The sequence below is a fragment of the Pteronotus mesoamericanus genome, unplaced genomic scaffold (assembly GCF_021234165.1).
Source record: "Pteronotus mesoamericanus isolate MK-2021 breed Mesoamerican mustached bat unplaced genomic scaffold, CSHL_Meso_final scaffold_636, whole genome shotgun sequence".
In the NCBI taxonomy this organism is placed as follows: domain Eukaryota; kingdom Metazoa; phylum Chordata; class Mammalia; order Chiroptera; family Mormoopidae; genus Pteronotus; species Pteronotus mesoamericanus.
In genome coordinates, this window is record NW_026555324.1 from 1,539,297 (window position 1) to 1,558,031 (window position 18,735).

At 50.4% G+C, this 18,735-nt stretch overlaps 1 protein-coding gene across 1 annotated transcript; it reads right to left on the minus strand.

Moving 5' to 3' along the window:
• Positions 1-1,056: 1,056 nt before the first annotated feature.
• Positions 1,057-2,307, minus strand: ACTL9 (actin like 9). Its single transcript, XM_054562068.1, has one exon. The coding sequence runs from the start codon at positions 2,305-2,307 to the stop codon at positions 1,057-1,059; it is 1,251 nt and encodes a 416-aa protein (XP_054418043.1).
• Positions 2,308-18,735: the final 16,428 nt, after the last annotated feature.

The following is an 18,735-nucleotide window of genomic DNA, read 5'->3' on the forward strand; positions in this document are numbered from 1 at the left end:
TGTTCATCATGGGGTGACCCTGGGAGAGGGTCTTTGAGGGTCAGAACACAGGGCATTTGTGGGGTCACCACAGGATGATCCTGGAGACAGGAGCCTTCAGGAGGGTTGAGAGATGGGGTCAGGAGGTGCCCTGTCAGATGGGCCATGAGGGAGTGTTTCTGGGGCAGACGTAGGGCAAGGGGTTGAGCTCAGAGCAGGAGGGCCAGTCTGGGGCTTCGGGGTCTCAGAACATGGTGTTCTTGAAGACACAGATGGGGAATGGTCTTTGGGTGGAAGGAAGAGTCTGGGGGAGGAAATCATGCCTGGAAGGCAGAGTTTGGCGGGAAGATGAAACGAAACTTGGGAAATGAGCTGTGGGCCCTGGAGGTCCTTCAGGGGGCCATTGTAGGGGAGACGATTAGGGAGCAGAACAAGAATCTTTGTGGTAGATGTGGGTGTTTGTCACTTATGAGGGGGATTCTGGGAGTACTCAAAACATCAAAGTGGTGGATAACTTTGGATAATCAGAAAGGGGAAATCAACCAGGAGGTGAATTGCAGGTGCTCAGAACCAGGGATATTTTGGCCAAGTTGATCCTGGGGAGGGGTGCCCCGTTTGCAGGCACTAGAAATAAGGGACAGATTATAAGGGTGGACCTAGGGGCTGGAACACTAGTGGGAAGATTCTGGGAAAGAGGCTGAAGTGTTCTGGTGCAAGTTCCTTGGAGCGGAAGAGATTATGCCAGTGGGTTTGGTGGTCCTTGATGGACATATCAGTGGGGTGAACTGGGGGGGCCTGGAGTGCAGGGGAATCTTGGGGGACTATATCAACAGTAGGAGATCAGGGAGGTGAGGAATTAAGGGGTCCAAGTCTGAGGATGTCTTGGAGGTTCATTTGAGCAGGGTCCTAACACGCGAGTGCCTTGGGGGGCGCTGCTTATGGAAGACAGGTTTGACGGTTGGTGGGTATGTGTCTGGGGGGGTCCAGGAGTGGCCAGGCTGACGCTGAGGAAGGCAGGACCAAGCTGGCTGGGTAGCAGAAGCTTTACTGACCCCCGCCCCCAAGACCCTGCCCCAGTCAGTAGCACTTCCGGTACACGATGTGGGGTCCCTGCTCCTCGTACTGCTCCCTCAGGACCCAGCAGGACTGGAAGGCGGGCAGCGAGGCTAGGATGGAGCCCCCGATCCACACTGATAAGTGCCGGGTGGGCTGGGCGGCCACCGCCAGGTGCGTGCCAAGGGGCAGACTGCGCAGCAGCTCGGCGCGGAAGCGGCCCTCCAATCCCACGAAGAGCGAGGAGCCACCGCAGAGCAGCACGTTTTGGGCCATGTCGCTTCGCACCTCCGGGGGCACCTTGTTAAGACTCTGTTTGGCCATGGTGGGGACGCCCACGGGCGACAGCCCAGGTCTCTGCGGGGGGCTGAACAGCAGCTCTGGGCACTGGAACAGCTCCTTACCCAGCGTGATCACCCGCCCGTCGGGCAGCCTCAGGCTCCGCCGGCACTCCCGCTCGGACCGGGCCAGTTCCTTCTGGAAGTCAGGGGCCACATAGCAACAGCGGTGCTTGATGTTCTCCACGGTGCCCAGGTCCTGCCGCCCCAGCGGCAAACCGACGCGCAGCAGCATCTCCGCCAGGAAGGCGGTCAGGTGGGTGCCCGCCAGGTCCAGGCGCTCGATGGCGTGGGGCAGGTGGTAGCCCTGGAAGACGGGCACCGTGGAGGTGACTCCGTGGCCTATGTCCACCACCAGCCCGCTGACCCGCCCGTGCGCATAGACAGACAGCACTGACTGGTACGCCACGTACATGGCGGGGGAGCACATTGACTCGAAGACCACCTCCACCAGCTTCTCGCGGTTGGTGGCGGGGCTGAAGGGTGGGTCGGAGAACAGCAGTGGGTGGTCCTGGGGGGCAACACGGAAGTCGTGCTTCAGCAGGTGGCACCAGATGAGCTCTGCCGCATCCCAGTCCACCACAATGCCGTTCCGCACAGGCTGCACCAGCGTCAGATCTCGGCGCGCGTGGGCGGCCTCGCCGATGAAAGTCTCCAGCACCGGCTGCCCCGTGGTGGCCGGATTCTGAGGCTGGCAGCCCACGACGGTGGCCACGGTGTAGGTGGGCCGGGCCTGCCCCGCGAAGCCCATCTTACAGGTGCCTGTGCCCATGTCGATGACCACCGCGCTGGAGTTTGCGAGCACCCTGTCGCCCCCCATGCCGGGGACACCCTGTTGTAGGGTCTTGCCCACGAGGATTGAGTAGGGGGCCCCGCTGGGCCCGGGAGCCTCTGGGGAGCACTGGGGCTCAGAGAGGTTGGGGAGATTTGCATCCATGGCTGCAGGTGGCAAGGTGGGCTCCTGGGCAAGAATGGCCACTCCCCCCTGGGGTGCGAGGTATGGGGAGTAGAGGTTGAGACTGGACACAGGCGCAGGCACAGGCAGACAGGCAGGGAGAAGGGGCTGGTCTATGACATCAGCCTGCCTGCTGGCCCCTTCAGAAGACTTCACAATGCCAGGCTAGGGGTGGGGGCAGGGATGGGGGTCTAGGGGGAACATCAGAGGATGTTCCATGACAGCTTGGTGTGGGGGTTGGGGAAACTCTCACTGCAACTTGACGACTTAGAATGGGTACTAGGTCCATTTTTTTGTGATAGGAAAATAGAGGTTCTGAGAGGTGAAGTGACTTACCCAGAAAGCTTCCAGGGCGCTCATTTATTCTGCATCCCCCCGACCCCTGCCACCACCAAAAAGTGCCAGATTTGGAGGATAGAAGGTTCCTAAGAAGGGACCTCTGACCCAGCGACCCCCTTCAGATGCCAGGAAGACCCAGGAATCCTCTTGCTGCCTTGTCTTGAAGTTATTTATAGTGTGTATTGAGATATGGTGAGAAGCCTCCTTAGAACATTAAACTATTAATACTTATAATATTAATCAGGAGGTGGTCCACTAGTGTGGCTTTCTGGTTTCCAAGAAGATACAGAAGCCAGCCTGATGCGGAGGGCAAGGAGATGCACAAACACCCTTGCAGTAGGTTCTTTGATGCTTCTGTTCTTTCTGCTGCCTGGAGCAGCCTCCCTGACCCATTCTTTCAGAGCAGGAATTTGTCTCTTCAAATCTCAGCTGGATACTGCCTCCTCCTGGAAGCCTTCCCTGCTTTTCCCTCCCACATTGACTGTAGCATGAAGTTATCAAACAGAGAGAGGCTAAATTTCCTAGTTGTGCCCAGATTTATTACCCTGGCCAGAAAGTGAGGTTGACTTTTTATTAAGTTATTTTTTGTGTGTGATCTAATACATATTTTTGGCAGTGTTCATTGGCTCAACTACTTATTGAAGGTCCAGGCACTCCCAGCTTTATTGAGATATAACTGACATATAGCATTGTATGAGTTTAAGGTGTACAACGTGTTTATGATAGACACTGTGGAGTTAGCTAACACCTACACCACTTTACATCATTACCATTTCTTTTTGTCACAAGAACAATGGAGATCTACCCTTGGCAACTTTGAAGTACATAATACAGTATCATTAACTATAGTCACCATGCTGTACATTAGATCCCCAGAAGTCTGTACCCTTTGGCCTGCATCTCCCCAGTCCTCCCAGCCCCCACTCCCAGTAACCACCATTCTAACTCTCTGTTCTGTGAGTTTGGCTTTCTTAGATTCCACACAAAAGTGAGATTATACGGTACTTGCATTTCTCTCTCTTGACTTGAGTGATATTCACTTAGCATATGCCATTAAGGTTCATCCATGCTGTAGCATGAGTCAGAATTTCCTTCCTTTTTAAGGCTGATTAATTTCCATTGCGTGGATGGACCACATTGTGTTCATCCATTTATCCTCAGATGGACACTTGGGTTGCTTCCACCTCTTGGCTATTGTAAATAATGGTGCTGTGAACATGGCTGTATGACTATCTCTTTGGGACCCTGCTTTCAATTTTCTTGGGTACAAACCCAGAAGTGGGGTTGCTGGATCATATGATATTTCTATTTTTAATTTTTTGAAGGACTATCCTACTGTTTTCCACAGTGGCAATACCATTTGACATTCCCACTAGCAATGCAGAGGTTTCCCCTTTCTCCACATTCTTGTCAACTCTCGTTATTTTCTGAACATATATGTGTATATATAGACTGTACATATATATGTGTGTATATATATATATCCTAATCAGAGTGAGGTTGTACTAGAGCTTCAAGCATCAGCTGTACATTGGAAGGACGTTTTTACTATTCCACAAAGAATTGGATAGACTGTTCAGGGTCCAGCCTTTGGAACTGATAATGATCCAGCATGTGCGGAAGAGGACCATTACTCCACCTTATTCATCACATCTACAGGATGGACCCATGAAAGGGTGTTTTGGTGAATTGAGCCACCAAAATTTGGGCACTTTTTTGCCCAAATTTTTGAGGGAAAAATTTTTAAGACAAAAATAATAAACATGTTTTCCGTTTAAAGAATCACCTTGGCAAAGTCAGAGGATGTTAGGTGACAGCTTGGTGTGGGGGGTGGGTAAATTCTGATTGCAACTTGATGACTTACAAATGGGTGCTGGGTCCACTTTTTGTGTTGGGAAAATTGAGGTTCTGAAAGGCGAAGTGACTTCCCCGAAGTCACACAGCTGGAATGGAGGCTGGATCTGAGATACTGTAGTGTAGAAAATGGGGAGGCCTACGATCCATCAAAACAGTGGAAGTGGAGGCTGGGACTCTGAGCTTCAGTTTCCCCACTAGGGAACTTGAAGGAATAACAGTCCTGACTTCAAAGTGCAGCCAGGAGGATAGATGAGTATTTTGTGAAGTGTTCAGGCCAGTGGGTGGCACAAGGTACCAGTTAGTACTTTGTAGTATGATCTTTGCACGCACACATGTGTGTGTCTACGTATGTGAGCGCAGGATAACTGGAAACATCCACGAAACAGCTTTGGCATGCAATTAGGGACTTAAATGGGCATTTCTCTTGAAAGAGGTATCTTTTTGCACAGGTATCAAATGTGGCAGCCAACACCAAATGTGCGCAGCCAACACCAAATGTGCGCAGCCAGCACCAAATGTGCGCAGCCAACAGTGGACCAGCTGTGCCTCTTTCCACCTACATCTAAGGTCCCTCAGAAACCAGATGTACAACCTCCCGTCAGCAGGGGGCATCAAAGACCACCAGTTTCTTTTCCTTCCTTCAGTGAAGTCCTTTGTTTTATTGCTAAGGAGTTACAGCCTTGTTGCAAATTAGAATCACCAGGGGAACTTGAAAAACAACCTCCACATCCTGGCTGCACTCTAGATCCATTGAATTTGAAGCTCTGCAGATGGAGGCCAAGCAGTGGTGATTTTTTTAAAGCTCCCAGGAGGTTTCAATGTGCAGCCGGTGGAGTGATTGTTAGTATTCTTATATTCTGAATTCTCCCTGACCATCAGAAAGGACAGAGAACGACACAGGGGTTATGAGGCCTGTGCTCTCCGAGCAGCGGGTCCTTATGCTTAAACACGCATGAGGCTCTCCTGAAGGGTTTGTTAAAACACAGGACTTCTTGTCCTGCTCTGATTCAGCAGGTCTGGGCCGGCGGAGAATCTACGTTTCTCACAAGCTCCCAGGTGCAGCTGATGCTGCTGGTCTGCACACACCAGGGCGAGCAGCAATGTCTGCAGCCTTGCAGACATCTGGGAGGTGAGAAAGGAAAAACCCAGTGAAGTTGAAACTACAGAATTAAATTATTTTATTTCTAAATTCACTTTTTTAATTTAAAATTTTTAAATTACAAAATATTTCAGGCTTATGAAAAGTACACACACAGAGTCAAAGCATCAAAAAAAAAAAAAAAACAACACAACCAAAAACCCCCAAAATAGACAAGATACAGAAACAACCTAAGCGCCTCTCAGTGGATGAATTGACAAAGATGATGTGGTGTATCTACAAGGGACTACCAATCAACCACAAAAAAGACCTTGCCATTTGCAACAACTTATGGTGAAGTAAGGCATTATGGTGAAGGAAGTCAAATGTAAATAAAGTATGATGCCATTTAGATGTTAAATCTAAAAAAGGTGGGGCACACACAGGAATGCTGTATTAATCATGCCTTTTTATTCTGTATTTTTGATGTTTTGATATCCTGGGGTCATGCTTGGGAAGAGACTGCCCCTCCCAGAGTTAGGTACTGTATTTTGCTGTGTATAATGTGCACTTTTTTGCCCAAATATTTGAGGGAAAAATAAGGATGTGCATTATACATGGTTATAATGATCACATGTCATGGGTATAATAATCCCAGGTATAACATGCACAAAAACATGGGTGCGCATTATACACGGGGAGGGGGGGACCAGTTATTCCTAGAAATAGCAAACCATTCCCCTGTGAGGGCTCCTTTCATATGCAAACTGCCCAATCCAGACCCCGCACCCCTAGCCACCTCACTTCTGGACTCTCATACTCAGGCCACTGGCCCCAGGGCCAGTCCCTGAACCCCAGAGCCCACTAAAATTATTTAAACCAGTCAGTGCTAAGCCTGTTTACCTGCCTCTCCGTCTTGTCCTGTGGAAACCATAATTAAGCCTCTTGCCCACAGGCTCCACCCATTCCCTCTGCCTCCTGACTGCCACAGGGGCCTCCTTACGGGGCCCCCCAGGACGAGCTGTGCCCTTTCTTACACGCTGTGAGGAACAAGTTACCTTTTCAATGGTAGTTCCTCACCTGACCTGTTGGCCTTGCCATTCCTGAAAATTAGTAAACTTTTATTTTGAAACTGACTGATTTGCCCTGGCTGAATGGCTCAGTTGGTTGGAATGTCATCTCCTACACTCAAAATGTTGCAGGTTCGATCCCCCATCAGGCACATACCTAGGCTGTGGGTTCAATCCCCAGTGGGGGCCTGTATGGTAGGCAACCGATCAATGTTTCTCTTGCACATCAATGTTTCTCTCTCTCTCCCTTCCTCTCCCTCTAAAATTTAAACTCTCTTTCTAAAATTTATATATATACACACCCATTCTCAGGTGGGGATTGAAAAAATAATAATAGAACAGACTCCTTCACCCATTCTTCTCACTCACTGCGCTTGGATTGTCCAGCATCTTTTAGTCATCCGTGCCAGTGCTTGGTTGGGTAAGAACCAAGCATAACTGATTGGCTATAGCTTAAGTGTTTGCTTTATTTGGAAAACCCTAGATAGCTGTTTGGGATTTGTTGCCCTTAGGTTTCGATTTTTTTTTAAGGTTTTTTTTCAGTTACAGTTGCCATACCATAGCTTGCTTTGCTTCCACATCTTCTCTATAAAAGTCTATGCCTGAGGATATTCAGCCATTTCCAATTTAAATCTATTTTTCTCAAATAAATTTTTAAAATTAAACAAAACAAAACAAAACCCTGAACATAACTGTTTCCCTGTGCTCTGCTGGGGCAAGTTTTAGATGGAAGGCACGTGACTCCCATTGCAGTTCATTTTCTCTGCTGTGGAGGTGTAACAGCTTCCCTCCAGAACCCTCATCCCTTGACTGTTGGTCGTCACTGCTTGGGTGACAAAGGTCCTTGTGGGCTAAGCAGGGGGTATTCCATTCCAGGGAGGTGTTAGCAGGTGTCACTGTTGCCTGGGAGAGCTGAGGTGTGTCTCTTCCAAGGTCTGCTCACCGCCTGGCTCCATGGGTTCAGAGTAAGGTCCAAGGAGAACCAGCAGGAGCCTGCCTTTGCTTTCGTCTCCAGCAAACAGCACGCACAGTCAGAGCTGAGCCCTTTTCCCCAGCGTGCAGACCAGGCATCTGTTTGTCAGTAAGGACTGGCCTGTTGGGTGGGCCTTAGTACTTCAGTAACAGGGGGCTGATAGGTTTCAGAGGTTCCAGCATAATAGAATCGATTTGATGTTCAGGCAATCAGATCAGCCAAATGAGTTCAAATTAATCCAGTGTTTTCTGTTCCCCACCTGACTCACTAATTCAGTAGTGATTTAATAATAATGATATTCATGTTCTGTCATCTCCTTTTTGGCTAGACTAATTATTCTTTACCCATCTTGTATTGTTATGCAGTAAAAGAAAAAGTGAGTTTTAAAACAACCTTCCTTGAAAAAGTCTCTCTAACATATGGGAGTAATCAATGAAGACATCAATGAGAAATTTGCCCCCCTCCAAAAAAAATCTTTTGATTTTGGATCTTCCTAATTGGTAAATTATCTTGACTTCTGACTTCTCTTTTGAGATTAGTCTTTTGGGACTATGTCAATGTGCAACCTCATGGCATTTGAAAAGTAGTGGTGGGACTCTGGGGCAATGTTTGTTTCAGAGTGTGTGTGTGTGTGTGTGTGTGTGTGTGGTGAGTGTTTACTGCATCTTGGAGTGGTAGGAGATTTAGGGTAGGCCCCTTAAGTTGGGCAAAGTTTTTCCTGACCACTTTCTGTGGGTTTTATTTTTACTCACAACTAGACCAGAATGTCCAAGAGGAGCACTGCATTTTATAGATTTTTTAAAAATTTTAATAATCACATTAAATATAGCAAAAACAGAAAAAATCTCCCACAAAACTGTCAACTGATATCTCAACATAAACTTTGCAGGACAGAAGATATTGTCACAAAATATTCAAAGTGATAAAAAGCAAAGACGTATAACCAAGATTACTCCACACAAGAAGGCTATTATTTAGAATCAAAGGAGAGGGGACCTTACAAGATGGTGCAGGAGAAATTATCTGGAGCCAGTCCTGACTTTGACCTTGAGTTTTCTGTTCTTGACCTACACCTGCCTGATGATATCCCAGGACAAGGTCACATCTATCCCCAGAGGGAGAGAATGGGGTAGAAGTGCAAAAGATCAAAGGCAATTACCTAACAAGGGAAGCCTTCATTTATCGTTGGGTTCAATTTCATGCTTTCTTTTTATAGGGTGAGAGGAAAAAAAGTATGATGGTCTAGGCTTCACAGAGGATGAATTGTGACTGCGGAAACCAGTCCCAACCAAAGCCTGGTTGAAGCATTCCCTCCCCCTGAGGATGTCCAGTTACAGATGCTAGAGGTCAGTTAGTAGTGTCCCATCCCATCCTGGCAACGAGGTCAGATGCTACCAGAGGAAGGAAACCTCAGAGAAATTCCAAGAGGTCTGCTCGCAGACCCTTTAGCTAGACCTTCTCAATTGGACTTGACGTTTGTCATGAAATCTGCTTTCCAAGTACTTTTCCAAGTACCAGCGCAGTAGTCAGAGCAGCGGTGATGGTCGGCATGGAAGGAGGGGCTCGCTCTAGAAAGTAATTCAACACACTGTTTGAGGTCCCCCAGTTCACTCCCTTGAAATGTCCATGAAGGACCTCAAAAACCTGTTAGTTCTTAAGGAACATGCCCCAGGTTCTCCAGCCCCCCTCCGATGATCTTTCTCAAGCGTTCCAGCCACTACGTCCGCCCTCACAATTCGCTCTCTAATCCCCTGGAAAGAGCCACAAAGTCCACTTAGCAAGACATGCTTGATTCTGAGCAAAAATCCACCCCCTTGGTGGTTCCCCTGACCCGATTATCCAAAGTTCTCTGACTCCCTGATGTTCTGAGCCCAAAGTTCTCTGACTCCCTGATGTTCTGAACCCCCTTAATAAGTGTTGAAGCCCCATATCCACCAAAAAGATGCATGTTCTCCTCAAGGGTCTCCCCTACAATGGCCCCCTGAGGGATCCCCCAGTGCCCATAGCTCATCCCCCAAAACTCTGCTCTCCTGGCATCATTTGGTCCCCTAGACTTCTTCCTCCCATCCCCCACATCCACCATAAGGAAATAGGGGTGGGTGAGGGCCCTAACTGTCCCCACTCACCATGTCCTACTGTGTCCTGGAGACTGGACAGGGGCCCCAGGCCCTTTCCTTACCAGCAGGTTGTCCTCAGCTGGAGGGGATGACCCCATAGTCAGGCCAAAATCTGCAGACCACAAACATGCAGAGTTCGACTCCACTGCCTCATTTCCCTACCAGCCCAGCCGGTGAATCGGCAAAGACCTGTAACAGGTTCCAGGGTAGTGAGGTTCCTTCCACAAGTGGGCAGCACCTCCAAACTCAAGACCCGGAGGGCTTGGAATTAAGAATCACAATGACTGCAGCAAACCACACATCCCAGACTTCCACTGACACCCACCCCACAGCATGCTGTCAGGACACTGCCAGCCACCCACACACAGGAGGGATGTGGGACAGGTTGTCTCCGAAGCTACAGGGAGTGAGGAGGATGCAGAAACCCCTGCCACCCCTTGGCTGCTGGATGGACTCTCTTTAGAACAGACTAAATTTCCCCCAGCTTCAAACCTTCCCCGGGGCTGAAATTCGCTCTGCAACCCTCAGGACAAGTGCCCATCGTATCTGCACGTTTCCAAGGATGGGGCGCTCAGTGGACAAGCATGTTGTTAGATCACACCTCCTCTCCCAGTCAGAGGCAAGCCCTGCACGCTCTGTCTGCCCCACCCCCGCCCCGGCCTCCCTCCCTCATGCTCACACACACCCTTCCAGTCTGTTCTCTTTGTGTGGGTTAGGAAACCCATCCTGGCCTTGCTGTGTGCCTTCCTGTCCTTCTGGGTCATGTAGGAGCAGTGGGAAAAGCAGGGACCCAACACCGTGTACCACAAAATTATGGTTTAAGGGGATGAGTGTGTGTGCCACTGCGACAAGTGGACTTGTGAGGTTAATTTTATGAGTCTACTTGGCTAGGCAAGGTGCCCAGGTATTTGATAAAGTGCCAGTGTAGATGTTGCCAGGAAGGTATTTTTTAAGGTGAATTAACATTTAAATCATTAGACCGTGTTAAACAAATTATCCCTCACAAAGCGGGTAGTCCGCTAATCAGCTGAAGGCCCTAATAGACCAAACAGCGACCCCAATCAAACAAGGAGGACTTCCAGACGCTGCTTTGGGATACCAGCTGCAGTCCTTCCCGGGTCTCCAGGCTGCCCGCCTACCCTACAGATTGTGGGCCTGTCCACCTCTACTGTCATGTGGCCAATTTCTTAAAATAAATCTCTTCCTCTATGCATCTTATTGTTTTGGTTTCTCCGGAGATCCCTGACTAATATCCACGCCGAGCCCCTTGCCTCCTGAGGATCTTTATTCCTGCTATTTCCTCTACTCCCCGGGCTCCTTCTCCCTCCTGTTTTATCAAAGGTGGCCCCATTCTCAGGAGGGCTCAAACCTCTGCAGCCCTAAAAAGAACGGTTGAAAGAGCTGACTTCATGTAAACAGCAAAAGAAAATCCACAGGGTAAATAGCACCCTGAACAAAGTCAAGCCAAATGACAAATTAAAAAATAAAGTGAATACTTTTTTTAAAAAAGACAAATGACAGAGTATACGTTAATTGGTAACAAAAAGGGATAATGTCCACTATATACTGAACCCTTGGAAACAATAAGAAAAATTGTACAACAATCCAAGGAAAAGTTAGCAAAGAATGCAGACCTTGAGCTCACAGAGAAAGACAAATGGGTATTAGTCACAGGAGAAGATTCTCACCTCACAAGGGAAACAAACATTAAACTATACTGTGATACAATTTTAATCCATCAGGCTGTCAAAGATTGAAAGGTTTGATAACACTTCACGTAGGTGAGGCTGTGGGTAAACTGACACTCTCTTACTTTGACGGTGAAGAAGGAAGTAGGTACAAATCCTATGCAGGACAGGTTGCAATTACTACTTAAATTACAAATGCACACACAGCTTCTGACCCAGCTACCACACTTCCAGGAATTCCTTCTTCAGATACAGTCGCTCAGGTGTGACTGTATCCAGCGTACACTGTAGCAGGCGCCACGGCGCTCTGTGCTTCCAGCCTTACGGGCCAATCCGAGAGAAACGGCTACGTAACTTTCACACACACACAGAGAAACGCTGCAAAGCTGTAAAAGAGAATCCAGCGAGTTGTGCTCACTGACATGGCCTGATCAACAAGGTGTATTTCAAGTGAAAAAATGAAGTTTCAGGTGTCGTGTTATCCTTGACGTAAAAACAGGAACAAATAGATATGCAGATATTTTCTTGAAAATGCCTAGAATATCTCTGGGAGATCTCACGAGAAACCTGAGTAGTGCTTGCTTGTGGAACAGTTTCGCAAGATTTTTTCATTATGACACCGTAATGAGCAACTGTTTCGAGACTTTCTTTTAATCGCCTTCCCATGAACATTTAATACCACAGATCTCTGTATTTCTGTTTATGTTTTATGTATATCAGCGCTTTACACACAGACACAGACTTCTCCCCTGGACCAGTTTTCACCCCCTAGAGAGTGACATCTCCTCCTCTGAGGACGGGATCTTGGGGGTGGCCAGGGGCCTGCCTGGGCATCGATATGAGAAGCTGACTTCTCAGGGCCTGCCCTTTGAACTGTTAGAATTTTGAATCGTGTGAACGTATTTTTAAAAATGCGGACGTTCACGTCAGTTTTCCCGACATCCCCCCGGGAACTCTGTTTCCTCCCCTCTCCCCGGCTGTGCTCGTCTGACTTCCGTTTGATTCCTTGTCAATGCATGGTGTCACCGGCCTCGGCTGTGACTTTGGGGAGGCAGGGGCCCTGTGTGCATCGTTGACCTGCACACAGTGGTGCCCAATAAGTGTGCATTGAATGACTGAATGATTGCGCCACAACATTGGCTGAGCTGCCAGGAACCCTCCCCAGTGGGGACCCTCTGCCTGGTTTCCTCCTGGCATTGGAGTCAGACAGGCTGGGTTTGAGGCACACCTCCTCGCATGCGGTGTGACTTTGGGCACGTGACCTGAGCTCTCTGAGCCTCACTCAACACTCGTGTGAAGTCGGGGCGACACGGGTGCTCGCGGCCCGGGCTTCGTAAGGGTCAGGTTGGACCACACGGGGACTCCAGGAAGTGGGGAAGGACACGTCTCAAACTGCTCTTGATGTGGGGGGGGGGGGGGGGGTGAAGGGGTGGCGTTCACGCTTGCCCTGTATCCTAAGGCCTCGTTTGACAGTTTCCCAGTGCAGAAACAATTTTGAAAACCGTTGTGCGTAATGAAGGAACTGGCTCAGCACACAGTGCGTGCCGAGCAGATGGTGGTGAGGCTGCCATTTTGACCAGAGCGTGTCCATGCCAAAGAGGACCCCCAAGGCCTCCACCAGCCGCTGGCCACTGAGACCCTTCCCCGAGCGTGCAGGCAGACAGAGGGACCCACCAGGTCACCGCCCAGACCTCCCCCCAGGTCCAGGCGCCCTGTTCCCGGGGAGCCCAGGGGAGGAAACATCTGGGGGACCAGGCATCCTGCCAAGCAAACCACGGGCCGGTGGGGAATAGGGGTGCGGAGCGATACGGGGCCTGAAAGCGCAGTGTCAGAGCTCGTCTCCCTTGTAAAGCTCGACAGGCTGTTCGCTGTCACATGACGGCATGAGTTTTGGTTGCTAAAGTAGGGCGCCGCCGATGCGAGGGCTGCGGGGCTGCGGGGCGGTGAGTGGGGAGGGACAGCAGTGGGGCGCGGCTCCTTTCCGAGGTGGCGGAGCGCCCTGGATCGGACCGAGGCGGGGGGTGCCCGGCCTGGACGCTGTGCTAACTGTCCCTGAGTCCGCACTTCCCGAGGGGAATTCGGTGGTATGGAAGCATCCCGGTCAAAATCGTCGCACTGAAATGGGGCGTACTTTACAAGCCCCAGAGATCCACGCGCGGTATGATGAGTGGGGACAACCATCGGACTTGCTGAGGGACTCACACGGAACTATTCCAGCCACTGGACGAGGAAGGGTAATTACGAAAATGGCGGAAGGGCTACATAATGCTAATAGGGCCACCCTATTATAAGAAACGTTCCCATTAACCCTGAACGCAGGTACACCTGAAACACAAACACAGGCATAGGTGAAGCGTATTTTAATTAAAAAAGGAAAGAAAGAAGTAATACCATTTCCTTCATCCTGAGATTCGGGATCCCCCTGGCATTTCGGCCCGGGGCTGCCGCCCTTGGCCGGCCCCGCCGCAGGGCCGCAGGCACCGGGGCTGCAGGAGCGGAGCCGCCCGCCGAGGCTGGCCCGGGAGCAGAGGCCTGAAGGCCAGGCTCCTGGAGGCCGCGGCCCAGGGGCTCCTCCAGGAGCAAAGGCGCAAGGCCCGCTCCCCACAGAAGCCCGGAAATCGCTGACACCAGGCCCCGACCCTGGCGGGCCACCTGCACCTGCTGGGCCGGCCCTGCCCAGGCCCTGGAGGGGCGCAGCGGGTTCCACCCCACCCGATGGGGGGGCGGGGGAGGGGCACGTTCCTCGCCTGACGCACAGGGAATCCTGGTTTGAGCAGGATCGCACAGACACACGCACACACATCACTGACCCCCTTACCCTCAGTTGTCAGCTGGGGCCTCTGAAACTTTGCACCTGGTGACACAATTCAAGATCGGGGGCCAGTCGATTTTCCCAGAACCCCACCGATGGCCGCCCCTGCCCCCGGGCAGAGAAGGGAACAGCCGTGCCCACCCGGTGAGTCGCCGTACCTCCTGGGCCTCGGTCCTTCCATCCCTTCTCCCCAGTCCGTGCGGCCCCCGCCCTGGCTGCCCCCCGCTGCCGCCCATGGGGGCCCCGTGCTCCCCCCTCTCCCCTGCCTGGCTGCGCCGCCCTTGGAGCCCCTGGATCTCTCCTGCAAGAAGCATTTCTGACCACGCCCTGCTTCTGCTCACTATCCTTCGATGGCTCCCCGTGCCTGGAGCGAAAGGGTTTTCCCAGAGCCCCGCCGACCACTGGCCCAAGGCCTGCTGACTGACCCCGTGGCTCACACCGTTCCACGCCCTCTCTCTTCCCCTGCTCTCAGCGCTTACCCTCTTACCTCACGGCCTTTTCATAAGCTGGTCCCTCCACCTAAATCTAGTCCCCCACCTGGGTAGCAGCAGGAGAAACCTGCTTATGGCACTTGTTCAATAAATGTATTATAGAAATAAATGTATTATAAGTCAAGTATTCAGGGACTCCCCTTTATTCTTAGAGGGCCTGGGTTCCTACTTGTAAAGAAAACAGAGGCCTTTGGTCTGTTTCCCGGCCTCCAGCCCCAGTTCACTTTGTCGCAGCCACATCCATTTTTAATACCCTTCCCTGGGCTCCTAGTCCAGGTCAGGCCCTTCCACCATCTCCTTACAACTGCTTGGGGACCCTGTTCCTTCAGCAACCTCCCATTCACGGGCCTTCCGCTCCCGTCTCTCTCTCCCTTTATTCTGGCCTCCTGACACAGGGACAGATAGATTTAAATTGATATCTATATAGATATATAATATATTACAGATATTATAGATATACAATATGTAGCTAGATATCAGTATATATCTAATTATGTGAATATTATATAGATATCTATAAATATATTGAGAGAAATCTGTCTATATGTTCTTTTACATCTATATATATTGCTATAGAGTGTGAGAGAGCTATAGATGTATAATTGATGGAAAAATAGATGATTGATAGGGATTGAGGGATTTATAGGTAAATATGTATAGATGATAGATAGTTACATACATATATAGATAAGAGATAGAAGTAATTAGACAGTTGGATTCATCCATCCATCCACCTAATGGATCTGTCTCTGGAGAATCTTAGTACAGATTAGCTAGTCTACCTGTGACAAGGCTGGCTCAAAATTCCCATTCTTTGTCTCATAAGTGATGAGCTGCTTGTCCCCACTGACAAATCAAAACAAAATGCTTATTAACTGAGCCTTGATGAAGCTCCTCTCCTTCCTCCAGACTCTGAACTTGGTCTTCCATCCCCCGTCCCTGTCCCCGCCAGCAGGCAGCCCCTCCTGAACACAGGCAGGCAACCCCCTGTTGAACATCCTCTGACCTGCTGTCCCTTCCCTCATCTTCATCCTTTCATCCCACCTCCCACACCGGGTTCTTTTCTACTTTGTCCCCTCCTCTTCTCTCTCTCTCTCTCTAAAAGAAAAAAGAAGAAGACTTTTTGCCTTAATCTTGAGAGGTCCACAGAACTCATGGTCGGAGAGCTAGGATGCAGGCCCTTCTGAATAAAGGCTCTCCTGACTAAGTCCAGATTTGTATTTTATTGACAGCCACGGGGGGTGTTTTGGATTTTTCTGAAAAGCAAGAGGGAGCCATGGGAGGGCTGGTAACGGAAGGGGCGCACTGAGAGCAGCCAAGTGGGTTGCGGGAATCCTGGGGAGGGGCTGGCAGCCCCCGGGGGGAGGAGGGCGGATTCAAGCTGTATTTCAGAGGGCGAGGGGGCAGAAGCATGAGAGTTAGCGGTGGGCCTCTGGACGTCCCCAGACCTTGGGCATAATAAATTCCAAGAGTTTCATAGTTTGTGGCAAGAACAGCCAAGGAAGGGGGTCTCAGATGAGGAGGGGAGAGTGAGCTTGGGGCGCAGTGTGTGGGGTGAGAGCCCACAGGATGCTCATTCATCAGGGAGGCTTGGCACCAGAGAGCATCAGAGCCTCACTGGGGAAACTGAGGCACGGAGCCACGCAGTGCCCCCTCTGAGACCGTCCAGTGTGCCCAGGACGGAGCTGGGATTCAAACCCAGGTCCCCTGCTTCCCACGCCCAGCTGGTCCCACTGTTCTCCCATGTCTGGAGGAGCTGGGATTTGATGGATTCCAAGGGTTGACAGGTGACAGGAGTGGGGGCATTCTGGGTGGGGCCACAGCAGGGGGGACGGTGCAGAGGCTGGAGCAAGGGAAGGCAAGATGCAGGAAGTGGGTGAAAATAGCAGCCAGCTGCTCTTCCTGCCAAGTCAGCTCCAACTGCCTGGCAGGAACTACTATCGCCGTCCTACGGAAGGGAAAACTGAGGCCCGGAGAAGTGATATGAAGGCCTCAAAGGCAGAGCAGAGCCCTCTCCCCTGTGTCTGGGGACCCCGGCTGGGGGTGGAGGTCAGGTCTTAGCCTTAGTTAGCCCCTTTCACACCCCCCACGTAGATCCAAAGACAGGAAGACAGTGGGCAGGACAGCCCAGCTAGAGGGCGGGGGAGGGGCCTGCCAAACCACAGATAGGATTTCTCAGAATTTATAGAATGGTGGGGGAGGGGAGGCTGGGGCTGTCCCCAGTGTCTGCACTGTAGTGGGGAGAGAGAAAATAAGGGACCCCCAGCGCAGACTTTGGCCCCCACACCAGTGGGCTTATATAAGATGGGGCTTCACTCTTTCCCATCCCCCAACTTCTTTGAGCCTGCAGCGCTCAGGACAGGGCATGGGGGGGTCACATGTGGGGAAATTTGAGGGGACTCCCTGTACAATAGTATGTGTACATGTATGCACTCCACGTCCCCACTCAGGCTACAGGTACACACGTGTACATGCATGGGTTGCTTCACGTGTGTGTGTGTGTGTGTGTGTGTGTGTGTGTCCCACCCAGGCAGGTCCAGGCCCTTCAGCCCCAGGTGCCTCCATCCCATGAGGGTCATGTGTCCCGTCCAGGCTGGGACACGACAGGGGCCCATCTCCTTCCACATCCCCTCTGTCCTCTGCACCCAGTTCCCCGATCTCTCCCTTCCATCTCTCAGGTGCTCACCTGTCCTCTGCACATGGCAGACGCACTGGTGGTTTTTAAAATTGGCATGAAAATCACATAGCGGAAAGTTAAAATTTTAAGCTGAACAATTCAGTGGCATTTAGTGCATTCACAACCACCACCTATATCTAGTGCTAAAACATTCCACCCCGAAAGGAAACCCGGGGCCAGATTTAGCAGTCATGCCCCGCCCCCAGCCCCCACAACCACCAACCTGTTTTCTGTCTCTACGAGTTTGTCTATTCTGAATATCTCATAGAAGTAAAGTCATAAAACATTGGGTTTTTTGTGACTGGCTTCTTTCACTCATGTTTTCCAGGTCTTGGTTCAAATGTCACCTCCTCCGAGAGACCTTCCCTGACCTCCCTCGTCCCTAAAAACCCCAGCCTCCTGCCCATCAGCTCACAGCCCTCAGCAGCATTGGACATAATCCTGACCTCGTCTCTGTCCACTCGATGGTTGTCCATCTCCTTTTCAAAGCACAGGCTCAGAAGGGCAAGGAATTACTTTCATACTCTCAGAAAGCTGTGAATGAATAAGGGGCCCACATGACACCCTCCTTCTTCCTTGTGTCCCTCTGCCCCATCATGTGCCCCTGGCTCTTGGTTGAACCTCAGGTGCAATTCAACAATACTTATCACACACCAACTGTGTGACAGGTCCTCTCCCAAACACCAGGACAGGCTCCCTGTCCCTGTGACATCTTCACCCTTGAGGTGGAGACAGATTTTTAAAAATATTTAATTAATTAATTATTTTATGAAATTATTTATTTTAGAGAGAGTTCGGGAAGGGAGGGAGAAAAAGAGGGAGGGAGACATTGATGTAAGAGAGAAGCCGATCGGTTGCCTCTTGAATGCACTCCGATGGGGATGGAACCTGCAACCCAGGCGTGTGCCCTGACTGGGAATCGAACCTGCGACCCTTTGGTTTACAGGACAATGCTCAAACCAACTGAGCCACACCAGTGAGGGAAAAGTGGAGACAGAATCTAACTGCAGTCAAAGTTGTTACTAGTAAGATCAGCGGTTCATATCCAACTTGCTTATTCATGTCACAAATATTTATTGAACAGCTACTATGTGTAGGACTTAGGTAAATAACCAGAAGGATTTTGGTGTGGATGATCAAGGAAAGCGTTTCCTTAGGAAGCAGTATTTGAGCCAAGGTCTGAAGGTGGAAAAGGAGAATCCTATAAAAGTTGAGGATGTCTGCATGGTGACAGATGATCACGAGAATTAGTGGGATGAGCAGATTGTAAGGTATAAAAACATCTAAGCCCTAGTTATGCACCTGAAG